The 12764-nt window shown below is 31.7% G+C and overlaps 2 protein-coding genes across 5 annotated transcripts; one reads left to right on the top strand and one right to left on the bottom strand.

Moving 5' to 3' along the window:
* Positions 1 to 11: 11 nt before the first annotated feature.
* Positions 12 to 4685, bottom strand: LOC105772685 (psbP domain-containing protein 5, chloroplastic). 2 transcript variants are annotated; one of them, XM_012594092.2, is made up of 11 exons: positions 4558 to 4685; positions 4274 to 4464; positions 3469 to 3577; positions 3019 to 3068; positions 2784 to 2851; positions 2596 to 2694; positions 1705 to 1764; positions 1520 to 1579; positions 1372 to 1426; positions 661 to 710; positions 12 to 412 (listed from the first exon to the last, which is right to left on the bottom strand). In XM_012594092.2, exons 1-11 carry the CDS (start codon positions 4608 to 4610, stop codon positions 314 to 316), a joined length of 894 nt encoding a protein of 297 aa, XP_012449546.1. In that variant the 5' UTR covers positions 4611 to 4685; the 3' UTR covers positions 12 to 313. The 2 variants fall into 2 exon arrangements, with proteins under 2 accessions (XP_012449546.1, XP_012449547.1); XM_012594093.2 differs by having other exon boundaries at positions 4274 to 4371; positions 4558 to 4683.
* Positions 4686 to 9530: 4845 nt separating this feature from the next.
* On the top strand, positions 9531 to 12315 carry LOC105773883 (polyadenylate-binding protein-interacting protein 5). 3 transcript variants are annotated; one of them, XM_012596064.2, is made up of 4 exons: positions 9531 to 9703; positions 10507 to 10956; positions 11065 to 11151; positions 11888 to 12030. In XM_012596064.2, the coding sequence occupies exons 2-3, from the start codon at positions 10519 to 10521 to the stop codon at positions 11134 to 11136; spliced, it is 510 nt and encodes a 169-aa protein (XP_012451518.1). In that variant the 5' UTR covers positions 9531 to 9703; positions 10507 to 10518; the 3' UTR covers positions 11137 to 11151; positions 11888 to 12030. The 3 variants fall into 3 exon arrangements, with proteins under 3 accessions (XP_012451518.1, XP_012451517.1, XP_012451516.1); XM_012596063.2 differs by lacking the exon at positions 11065 to 11151 and having other exon boundaries at positions 9535 to 9703; positions 10525 to 10956; positions 11888 to 12315; XM_012596062.2 differs by lacking the exon at positions 11065 to 11151 and having other exon boundaries at positions 9535 to 9703; positions 11888 to 12315.
* Positions 12316 to 12764: the final 449 nt, after the last annotated feature.

Below are 12764 nucleotides of genomic sequence, written 5' to 3'. Positions count from 1 at the left end.
GAGAAGGCAGATTAGTGCAATTCTTTACTATTATATAAGCAATCTAAGGAATTATACAGAAAATACATTCTACATGTAAATATACTCGCTTCCTAACTTTTCTTTTTCTAGTCCACATTGGAAACATACGAAATTCTTGATTAACGTTGCTTCATTCAATTCAATTTTTCAATGTGGTTGGCAGTAAGGGGGAAAAAAGTCATGATAACAGAGTGTTGAAACCCTTTAAAATTTACGCTTGTTATCAACATCGTGGACCCAAGACAAGAAAAAAAAATCAATCGAAACAAAAGGAAAAAGAAAAGGAGGGCTGTCACCAAAATCTCCATGGATCCTTGTATGGAGGAACGTAATTATCTGTGGGAGGGAGAAGGCGAAAGGATGCAACAGTCTGTTCCAATAAGGGACCCATCTGTATTATGCAAGTTTCACTTAGTAAGTAATTCACGCATTATTCTGAATATATATATATACACACACACACATATAATCATCCCTTTTCCTTGAATTGGATAAAAACTACCTTGACCACAGTTACATACAAAATGACCATCTGATACTTTTATTCTTCCATTCTTCTGTCCTATTAGAAATAGTCTACTAATGTTCATTTTTGTATGTGTGTGTGTGTGTGTGTGTGAGAGAGAGAGAGAGAGAGACCTTAGTCCACTCCTTGCTAAGAGTTGAAGCACTTAGAGAGTACAGATAGCCTGCAATAGACATTTGCATGGTTGAATGATAACAGAAGAAGATGATATGCAGAAGTCCCACAAACAGAAACATAAGCCGAATATGTCATAAAGTATCCGGAAGAGACTATGTCAAGTCTCAAGCATTAACTACAAAACTGTAGTAGCAAAGGATATCTGTGCTTAAATGAATGAGGCATCTTTCTATATATATTTTTTCCAGATTTGACTTAGATGACTGTCAGTAATTCACTTTTGAAATTACAAACATCACCATTCCCACACATTCTTATTTATTAGGACAAAATAGTTATTTAATTATAATTTTAAAAACTTGTGTAAAATTGTTAGTAACTATTTTGATGAGTTCCAAGCTGTCATGCAAGCGATTTCCTTTTTTGCCCCCTCTTTACCATGTTGGAAATATTGGCAGATAAGTTATGCGCATAAAATATTTTGGTAACTGGTTCCTAAAAGCAGATAAGTTATGCGCATAAAATATTTTGTTAACTGGTTCCTAAAATCTTAGATCTTCAGGACTCTACCAAGGAAGTTTCAAATTTGTTTTCAGTACTTGGCGAGAAATTAGATGACAAGCTGGGTTGCAAAGATTTTAATAGCTTCATAATACAACTACACCTTTGGGAAATGAGGAACAAAGGTAGAAATTTTATGATCCTACCTTCTCGTTCAGCTGTTGAAGCAACATAATGTCGGTACAGGTTTGCTTCTTGAGCCTGCAAATATCCATTAAACGCATCAACACTCCACAAAATGGAAGGTTGACAGATCTTTGCACTGATGATAACTGTCAAAAAGGGAACACTTACTGATTTTGTTGGTGATTTGCGAACAAGGTACTCATAGTACCAATATAGCTCGCCATCAATCTGGGAAAGAGGAAAAAGAATTATACAAGCCACTTTGACTCCAAAGCTTTTAGATGTATATCAATTATATTAAAATAACCGAGAGAAATGGTGATACAAATTAAAGCAAGGTCTTCAAAGCTTACTTCACTAGCATGCGCATCAAGAACTGAACTCTCACTCATCCGCTGACTCGAGGTGACACGCTACCAAAAGATGTAGAATGTCAAATGATAAACAACTTGATGTAAGTTTTTGGCAATTAAATCCAATATCCTTTCTAGGGAGCAGTATTTATTTATTTGTTCATTCATTTAAATGGTCAAACAGTAGAGATATTTTATAAATTAAAAAAATATATGAGAAGAAAAGTAGAAAACTAATTTACATGGTTCAGACTCCATGAGAGCAACACAATTTAAACTGTAGTTTAGCGTCAAAAAATGTTCAAAGACAAGCATTTTATTTAGATTAAAATATGCTCAAAATCCCTGCACCTTTCATACATTTAGAATTTAGTCCCCCTAATTTTATTTCTAGGAATTTAGCCCCTCTACTTTCTGAATTTAAAAGTGCAAGTTCAATTGTTAATGCCATTAAATTTTTTGTTAAATTCCGGTATATTACAACTTCATTTTTTCTGTTACATGGCTACCTAGTGAATTTATTATTATTATTATTATTATTATTATTATTATTTCAAAATCTCACACCAGCAAATGTAACAGAAAATTTCAGCTGGAGTGGACGATTGGACCTGAACTATGAAGTATGAAAAGTAGAGGGCCTAAATTCTTGAAAATAAAAGTAGAGGGATTAAATTCCAAATGTGTGAAGAGTACAGAGACTTGGAGTATATTTTAACATTTTATTAACATCTACACAACTTTTTAGGTGGCTTATAGTTTCTACTGCAATTTTCAGTTTCAGGAAGATTTCAGTCTTAATTGAGCATTTGGGACAAATTTTCAGATGAACCAAAGTTAGAAATGTAAGTTATCTATCATACACATGAACAAAAAGAAGTCGTGTATTACCAGTGCAGACTTGTCAGACAATACAGAATCAGCAACATCTTTTGCTGCCCATGTCTTCTTATCCTTTGACTTCAAAAACTGAACATTCGGTGGACCTATCTGAATCAAAGGATGAAATAAAATTCATAAAACATTGGACAGTTAACAAATAGGAATACATTCAGAAAGATGCAATTCTATAAAATTACCGAAACAGATATGATGAGATTATCAACAATGTCCACACGTTCAGACACAATGCGTAGGCGTGCATCAGCTGCATTATATGTAAAATCTTGTTAGTATATCATATATTTTGTGTCCAATATCTAATTGTGTTTTAGAAATATTGCAACAAAACTTGGAATTCTGAGTAGTACTGATTAAAATGCTATAGCACACAGAACTTTTCTTTTCCAAGTTGTGAGATTGAGTAAGACTTACGAGACAATGGTGCTGCAGATGAATAGCGTTCTGGCTTTCTAGATTCCACCCTTCAGAAAAAATGCAAAAAGAGTCATGTTCCTACACTTTGAGGTGAATTGGTTTACTCTTCCTTGAGTGAAATTGAAAGTGATATTACAGGTGTATCAGAATCTCATAGCGAAAGAACTATAAGATGCCTTTAAACAAAATACGTAATTTGAATCCTCCAAAGATATGTGTTACTGTGTGTGCCAATCATACTGCATAAACTGTAACAAGAGTCAATTCTCCGCATATATTAGGGTCAATTGCTCCATAGAAGTAAACGAGGTAATTTTTCAATAGGACTGAGAACGATGAGACAGAGTGAACAACATGTTTTCTTTACAGATTTCTAAATTTATATATGATAATAATGAAAAAAGGCAGCAGGTCATGTCACGTATAATTTTGATGCTGAAAACCTACCATTTAAAAAGGAACTTCTTGGATGGCAATTCCACTGGGTATGAATAGGTATAAGCATTTATTTCATCAACTAATGAAGTCATTCTTACATCTTCCGCAGCAAGACATCCTGCAATAAGCTTAACATAATACTTGGAAGAAAAAGGAAGAGAGTATGGATATAGAAATTATTGAAAAACTAGATAGCATGCATTCAAATGTTTCCTTCCAACAGAAGTGTTACAAAATCAGAAGAAGGTGAAGATTCAGTGGGAGATTGTTGAAGCCTAATAGTAGGAGCAATAACAAAAGAAAAATAAGATCCCTTTATGATCCTCTAGATAAACATTACATAGAAGGATCCACTTAAATTTCTAGAAATAAAGGGTTCTTTCTTCGGTCAGAGAAGAAGGCTCTACCAAAAATCTAAGACATACAATTTGATCTTGGTGCAACTAGAAACTGCTTACACTCAACCATGGGTAAGTTTAAATATCACAATTCTTTACACAAGCTCAAGCCATAACAGGGATGCCACACCTAATATTTTGTGAATTCAGCACTATAATGATTCTTTTGGGATATATAATAGTCTTCATGGTTAACAAAATCAAAACGAAAGCAACATAAAATAAGTATAGCACATCATGTAAATTTTCCATCACTGATGATAGATGGGCATATAAGACAGCCTAATAGCTTTTAAATAACTGGTCCCTTTTCTTCACTAAAAACCAACTAAGCTAAGCCATTCGTTCTTCATACCGTCATTTCATCATGAACAAGGTGAACTAGTGAAAGAGGCAACGAAGGTATAAACATGTACCTGAAGATGGAAAATGTGTGGAGAGCGAAGAAGAAAGAGCCAAGAGCAGCAAATCCCTTCTCCATAACACGTTTGGGGAAGTGGGTTTTGAAGCAACACTGCAACATAGTGTAGTTTTCTGATGAAATTTTGTACTGTAATTACTATAATTATGACTTAGCATTCCACTGCCATTACTAACCGGTTCATGCCTGAGAGAAAAGCCCAGAAAAAAAAAAAAGAAACAAGTTGAGAAGAAACAAAGCCAAAAAGAAAAGGTAGAGATAGAAAGAAAAAGAGAAAACCTGAAGAAAGGGAGGGTTGGGAGCGAAAGAAGAGAGGGAGAGAGAACCACCATTTTTACTCTCTCTACTCTGCTACTTTCTTTCTTAGCTTATTATACTTAGCTAAACTCATCCGCTTGGATTTCATTTTTCAGATTTTCTTCACTTTTAAATGGGTAATGTTCTTCTACAACTCAACACCAAATCGGCTAAATCCAAGACACCAATAGTATGTTGCCACGTAAAACAGTTATTATCATTATTAGTCCTGAACTTAATAACTTTTATCAAGTTGGCCCATTGACTCTTTTTTTTATCAAATAGATCTCTGAGATTGGTATCCATTACACAAATTCATCCTTATCTTTGTTTTTTAACAATGGGGTGACGTCCCCAAACATAAACATGACACGCGAACAAAAGGGAACGCATGTGTTTTCTTCTTTAATTATTTAAAAAAAATTAAAAAATTATAATTAAAATTTAGAAAATTACAAAATATAAAAAATCAAAAAATATTTAGAAATTCAAAAATAAATAATAATGGATCAACAACCGGTCACCGCGATCAATACCCAATCAATATTGATCAATTTTTAAATTTTATAAAATTTTCCATTTTCAATTTTCTAAATTTAAACTACTTTTAAATTTTGTTGAGTCTTTTGTAATTTTCTAAAATTTTAATTATATATTTTTATTTTTGAATTGTCTATATTTTTCAATTTTTATAAGTTTCTTATTTTAAATTTTTTATAAATTTTTAAAAATTATTTTTTAAATTTATATAAATGTTTTGAATTTTTCAACTTTTAAAATTTTTAGAATAATTGAAGCTAAGATACATGTCATTCCCTTGTTTGCCCATGTGTCATGTCCATGTTTAGCCGGTAAAATTTTTTTAGAATAATTGAAGCTAGGATACATGTCATTCCCTTGTTTGCCCACGTGTCATGTCCATGTTTAGCCACATTACCACATTGTTAATGGTAGGGACCAATTTGTGTAAGTAATGCTAATCTCAAAGACCAATTTGATCCCAAAAAATGTCTAGGAGCTAATTTGAGAAATGTTACCATGTTCAAGGGCTAATCTATATATTAGTAGGAGGAGGAGGAGGAAGAAGAAGAAGAAACGTAAATAGAAAACCTACAAGACAAAAATAAACTAAGAAGTGTCAGAACTTGTGTTCTGAAACACTTTATGATATTTAAGTATGTGTTTTAGTAAAGTGAAGTAAGATTGAATATAATAAGAAAGGAAAAATGAGAGGTGAGAATAAAACTCGATATTTATAAATGATTTTTCTTTTTTTTTTTGTGTGCTGACCAACTTTATTAACCAATTAATGATTGGTTGATATGATGTCTCATAATTGTTAAAGATGTTAATAGCTCACACTTTATTAATGGTTGTGCAAAATGTAAAGAGATGAATCCAACTTTTTTCATGTGGCCTCATTGATTTAGCAAATAGTCCCCATTTTAGTCTAAGACGGGTTATAAAATGACATATGGAAGATTAAGATGAGAAAAAAATATATCACTAAATAAGAGAATTGATGATAAGAAGAGCGATAGAGAAGTAGTTGGATCTCGTGAATGATTTGTGCTCAATCAATTAATCGTATCAAAATATTTGTGGTAACTAAATTGTTTAGTGTTATCGTATCCCATTAATGACTTTTGTTATACTAAACTCTGTCTAAGAGTATTTTTGTGGAAGCCAATTTGTTTGACAATATTGTATTCTCTAGAGGATTTTTTGCTCAACCAAACTTTGTGTACGAGAGCATTATTTGTTGGGTGTAATAGTAACCCCTGCGAGAGTTCTGCTTTACCAAACTCTACAGTTACGTGTGTGTTTTGGAGCGCTTAGGAGCAAAAGTTTAAACTGCTCGGTAGAACAAGATTGTGAGATAATAAAGGCAAAGCTATAGGAGTGATGCATGCACAAAGGCCTGGCCAAGTCAAAAACTTACTCTTGGAGAGGAAGAATTTGACTTGTGCTATGCCTTTTACTAGTTGTGGCTAGTCGAATTGTACAAAAGATGTCTTTCAAGATAAGTTGTTGCTAATTTTTCTTAAATAATTGACGTAAACTGGCCAAAATTCTAAGGTAGGGATTCTTTTATAAACTCCTAAAACGACTTTCTTCAAGATTTTGGATCTTCCACTAGTAGTGAAGTCCTCCAAGCAAGCTTCAATTCTTCTTGGCAGCTTTGTAAACCCATGGACACATGATAATACATATATAAATTTACTTGGCTTGAATTTGCTTGGACCTTGTCTTTGTAACCGATCTTCTTAAAAAAGAAAGTTTATCTTGACTTTGGTAAGACCTTTGTGCGTGCATTAAAGAGGTTGCTAAAAAACCTTCATAACATATGTGGAGCCAAAAACAAAGAAAAGCAAAGGTTGAACCGGAGTTGAAAGGAGCTTACAAGAAGTTGAAAGGACAAGAAGCTTAGGCCCAGGAAGCTGAAAACAACTAACATATATGCACCTAAAAATGAAATGGTGAAAAGCCACAGTTCAGTCGACGAAGCTGCAACAAGCTGTAAGAAGCATAGGTTACAGGGTGAGATTTGAAAAAAAACAAAAAAACAAAAAACTAACATACCATATGCACACCCAAAAATAATCATGGCAAATTAAAACCATAGCCGCAAGAAGCTATAAGAAGCTACATAATGCATCTACAGGAAGCCACAAAGGCTACAATGTGAGAATTATAGCGTAGAGCTACATAGGTCGCTGAGTTGCATCCAGAAACAACAAAAAAGAGAATTGGAGCTCTAAATAAATGAAACCCACAATAATATAGGAGTTGTATTAAAAAACAACATGAAAGAGAGCCGAAACTCCATAGAAATGAAACTCGTAAACAACATGGGAGTTGCACCAAAGAACAAAAATGAAACCGCAAACAACATAAGAGAAGTAAAACCCTAAAATAACATTTGATAAGTAAAACTCAAAAACAAAAATGGCAGATATGTAACTGAAAAGACAAGAATGGGGGTTTAAACTTGAACTTGAATGAGGACTACATAACTAGGCTTACAGAATTTGGGCTGCAGAATCACCACTATGGAACCATGGCTACAAAATCAAGATTGTAGAATCAAGGTTGAAAAACCGAGACTGTAAAATCAGCAGAATCATGGTTGCAAATTTATGGTTGTAGAATCTCAGTTCTACTATGTTTAAATTTAATTAAAAACAATATTTTAAATAAAAGTCAATTTTTTATTAAATCAAATGATAAATCATCGTGTTAAGCATAAATTATTTTAGGTTAAATTATGGTTACAATCCTTCTATTATGTTTAAATTGAAGGTTTGATATCTATACTTCAATTTGACATGATTTGATTTCATTATTTTATAATATCATTAATTAGTTAAAATAATTTACACCCTTAATTATCTTTTATTAAAATGCTAATATCAATTTTTTTAAATATCCATTATACTTGTGTTAGAAAAATGTTTTTAGCAGTAATAATTAAAGAATGTTAACTATTTTGGTTAATTAATGTAATTGTAAAATAGGTAATGAATTTATATTAAATAAACTCTGCCGACTAAATTACTAAATGTGAGCATAATAGAAGGACCAAAATTAAAATTTAATATATTACGATGATTAAAAGAATAAAATAAAGGAACTAGGCAAATCCATGGAGAAAATCCTTGGGGCATTCCTTTCATGTAAAGTTAGAATGTGCTTCCCATGTCTCTCATTTTATATAATTTTATTTATTATGTAAAATTGATATTTATTTTTATACTTTAATTTTTAACATAATTTAATTTTATATTTTTATAATATTGTTCATAGAGTTAATATTTAAGTTAAATTGTTGATATAAATTTTTAAGAAATATTATTTTAATCAAAAATTATTTTGGCACCATAAATTGTAATAAATGTTTTTTAAAACCTATGTTAATTATTGAAATCATTGTAAGACAATGGTAAATTTTCAATTTTAATGTCTCTATTATACTCACATTTGGTACTATTCCAATTAAAATGATGATTAAAAACATATTTCTAACATAAAAATAAAATCTATTTTAGCATGATAAGTTTGAATGAGTGTTTTTAAAAAAATATTGACTTCAACATTTTAACTGAAAAAATTAAGGGTGTTAAATATTTGATTAATTTATGATATTACATAGCAAAACCAAATTATGTCAAACTAAAATATAGACACTAAATCTTAAATTTAAATATAGTAGAAAGACTGTAACCATAAATTGGCCTAAAATAATCTATACCTAACACAATCATTTGCCATTTGGTTTAATAAAAGAATTAATATTTAAAAAATGTTTTAACTTGTATTTAATTAAATTAATATAAGTTATTATCTATTCACCCAAAGTGAAGTGGGGATAGAAAAAATTTCTTTTGACAATGTTTTCATAAATAACATGGTATGATTTTTAAACTTTTAATATAATTCATAGTGGTGGTGATATTTGAAAACACGAGTTTTTCTTAAAGTTTTAAAATTAGATTAGTTATTGAATCGATCAAATCATTTATTCTTAATTTGATCGGTTTGTTCGATTAATTGTATAAATTATTAAATATTATAAATTAAAAATAAAAATAAAAATAATTTTAAATTTAATTAATTTAATTTTTTAGTTCGATCTAATCGATTTGCGTCGGTTAGTGGATCGATTGGTCTAATATTTTATTTCAATCGATATTTTATTTAACTCTGATTCAATTGATCTAACATGATCTTATCCAATTTTGAAAATAGTGACTTTTTTTCGATTTTTGAAATTGATATAAGTTTAAAGGCTATTATTTAAATTATAAAAAAAGGGGTATTATTTACACCAGTAAAATATAACAATTCCGTAGAGGATAAAATTTAAAAGTTGGTGGATAAGGATTTACCCGTTTCAAGCATATTCCATGAGATGAATTTGTAAACCGATCTGAGATTGAAGTTAGGTCTGTTTCCAAACAGGACGCGGACGTCACTGCTTGTCAAGTAGTCTCCTCTCCCCTCCTCGCTAAAAAGCATTTCATTATTGCTTTCCATTCTAATCGCCGATCTCTTCAATCTTTTTTTCTTCTTGCCCTTTTCTCTGTTTCTTTCTTCAGACGATCTTCAATCTCTTCAAACATTTTAGGTAATTTATCTTTCGGTTTCCCTTCTCCTTTTCTTATCATATCATTACTGAATCTTTTTTCCCCTTTTGCAGTATTTTTATCGATTTTTTGCTTTATTTCTCGTTCAAATTTTCTGCCTAATCTTTGATTTTTGATGTTTTATCCCTTCTTTTTGGTTGATCTTCTCGAGATTTAAATTGGAAAACATAATAGAAGAACTAAAAGCTTACCCGAATTTTCGTTACTAGTTGCTCTCTTGATATATATTTAAAATTTTAAGGAATTATGCTTTTTCCCATTTTATCTGGTGATTATATATCGTTTAGTCCTAAGAGTTTGATCAAAATATTTTTGTTGGATTTTGCATTACAGAAAAGCTTTGATAGAAAAATTCATATGATCGAGCTGATTGAACGTGTGTATTTGTATTAAGAAGAGGCTTATTCATTGTAAATGTTTATTTTCAATAAATCTGATTATTGTTATGGTTAAAGTAATTTTGTTATTTGATGAGAAACAGTCATAACTCAGCATCTTGTAAGTAGAGTTCTTTTTAGTTGTTTGATGGATTTTAGGTGTTGCTTGTTTTCAATCTATAAAATGGTCGACTTGGTATCCATGTCTTATAATAAATCATACCCAAATTCAGTGTTTATTACAATTTACAAACAATCTACTCTTTTGGTTTTTAATTCATTGGTGCTTTCGATGGTTGTTTCCTTTCATTTTACTACTTTGCTTATAGGTTGAACTCTTATTAAATTTCCTCTTTGGGAAAATTAATGATTTGCCTCATTCTAATAATGGTTGTCTAAATGAATAGTGTTATTTGTCCATGAAGGCAATGAAGCCCGGAGTTTCTTCATTGAACCCATATGCAGCATCATACATACCTCTTGCCAAAAGGGAGGCCAGTGATAATGTGACAGCCAAAGATATTAAACACGGCAATGAGAATGCTTGGTTCAAACCTTCCTCACACTTTGCATATAACCCGCAAAGTAGCAATGCTTTTCTTGGCTCTTCAGCCTATGGTACTGAAAAGCACCAGGTTGCAGAAGGTTCTGCAGTGAAAAGCCATCCTGCTCATGGTTCTTTGATGCAAAATCCTGGTGAAATGACTGACAAGCAGATTGTGGATGAAGAATTTGACATGGATTTGGAGTATCTTCGCATGACATTTCCTGGTTTGTCCAATGAGTCTCTTTTGGATGTCTACTTGGCGAATGATGGAGACTTTGAAGCCACTGTTGATATGCTGAACCAACTTGAGGTAAATTTGACCTTTGTTTATTTTATAATTACGAATATCATCGTGAGCGTGATATTGGTGGATTGCTTTCCTTCATTCCTTCTCATTGTGAGTTTTTCTTTTCTTAAGCCTTGGGAGGATGAATGTTTGAGCTCCCCTCCTGCTGTTCTATCATGCACATCTCCAAGTGTCCCGCTATGAACTGCTAATAGTGAAGTAATTGAATTCCAGCATAATTTTCTGATTTTTATTGTCTAATTACATATTTAACCTGATTTTATATTTTTGGCTTCGACTAATAATTGTCTGATCAAAGAGTTCGGGATCTTACTCCATTTTTGGCCTATTGTGGTGTAGCCACGGTTTTCTTCTTCATTTCTTTTGTGCAACTTCTGATCTCATCATCATGTTTGGTGACTGAAGTGAAAGATCTTTTGGTTCCCCCCCTTTTCATGTTTTCATCTGATCTCGTACATTCATTCATGTGATTGATTTTTCATATGGATTTTTGGTTCTTACCATAAGTAGTATGTCATTGTGTACTTGTTTTTATTCACAATCACGTAACTGTTAGTTCAATATGTCCAAAGTGAGGATTCTATGTTAGGTTAGTCTGTTAATAATTTCTGCTAATTGGGTAGATTAAGGATGCTGGTCTGGGCTTTTCCCTCATGCAGCAAACTTGGTTTTTGATCGTTGTATGACAAATTCTTTATGCAGTTTGCTTCAGCTTATCAGTATTTCACGTAGGTTTTACACTGAGCTAAATGTTTAATTTGTATGACTTTCACTGAAAGATGTAAAAAAGAAGTTTTTGTTTCTGATAGTGGTATACTTTGTTGGAAATAATTTCTGGAGTATATGTCATGTTGATTTTTTAATTAGTTGATAATTTTGCAAAATGTGTACTTAAAATTTCTCTTGGTATTCATGGGATTGTTGTCTTGTTCAGATGCACACTGTTGAGTCATCTGAAACTCTTCCCGACACTTTGGATATCGGTGATGTCTCAGAATCCGGGTCTTCAGCAACCTGTGTTGGTCTTAAACTGAAGAACATGGCGGGTGAAACCAGTGCTTCTTCATCAGGCGGTGCAGAATCTGCTGTTGCCTCATGATTGACTTCCTGAAAGGATATATTTCAGTGTTTGTGGTATAGATGTATACACAACAAGTAGGGGCTTTCTTAAAATCTGAGAAATATGGTAAATGCTATAACATTTGAAAGATTGTTTATGTTGTATAGTTGTATGTTGCTTGTCTTGCCTAAACTGATACTGCAGTTGTGAGCTTTAATTTGATTGATGGAAAAGCTCCTTTTTGCAGTTAACATGCAAAACATAGTTTTTAAGAATGAAAATGATTCTTCCCTGTTTCTTTATTGTTGTTTTGGTTTTACATGCATTGCGTTCATGGTGTTATAAATTTGTATAAAATCTGCCAATTGTCATGTGTGTGTTTTGTTTGGTTATATTTCAATTCTTAGGTCTTTTTGTATGGGTTTAATTCTAGTTCCTCCAACTTATATTTGTATTTGTAAACTCTTGAAAAAGGTTAAAGTCTACTAGAAATCCCTATACTATTATGTAAATTCATTTTAGTCCCTGTACTAAAATTGCCTCAGATTAGTACTGTTACCTTAATTTCTTATTTAAATAATGATATTGTTAAAACTTTCTGTTAAGTTGTTGGTAATTTGGATAAAATATATCATGTCCAATTGATTTATCTATGGCCTGACGAATCCATAAAATCCAACTATCCTCCATATAATGCATTTTCTATCACATGATAATTTAAAATACATGAATGTTTTTTGGGGATGATTGG

Source organism: Gossypium raimondii, chromosome 6, assembly GCF_025698545.1.
Source record: "Gossypium raimondii isolate GPD5lz chromosome 6, ASM2569854v1, whole genome shotgun sequence".
Classification (NCBI taxonomy): domain Eukaryota; kingdom Viridiplantae; phylum Streptophyta; class Magnoliopsida; order Malvales; family Malvaceae; genus Gossypium; species Gossypium raimondii.
Note: the sequence above shows the minus strand (reverse complement) of the source record. Positions and strands in the feature narration are given on the sequence as shown.

What these genes read in the sequence shown, in the direction of transcription:
- LOC105772685 (XM_012594092.2), bottom strand. Translation starts at nt 4,610, where the DNA reads ATGGTGGTTCTCTCTCCCTCTCTTCTTTCGCTCCCAACCCTCCCTTTC. An exon ending in CCAACCCTCCCTTTCTTCAG is followed by an intron (nt 4,465 to 4,557) that starts GTTTTCTCTTTT and finishes CTTTTCTCTCAG; the next exon opens with GCATGAACCGGTTAGTAATG. An exon ending in TTGATGCGCATGCTAGTGAA is followed by an intron (nt 1,580 to 1,704) that starts GTAAGCTTTGAA and finishes CCTCTTTCCCAG; the next exon opens with ATTGATGGCGAGCTATATTG.
- LOC105773883 (XM_012596062.2), top strand. Translation starts at nt 10,519, where the DNA reads ATGAAGGCAATGAAGCCCGGAGTTTCTTCATTGAACCCATATGCAGCA. An exon ending in ATATGCTGAACCAACTTGAG is followed by an intron (nt 10,957 to 11,887) that starts GTAAATTTGACC and finishes TGTCTTGTTCAG; the next exon opens with ATGCACACTGTTGAGTCATC.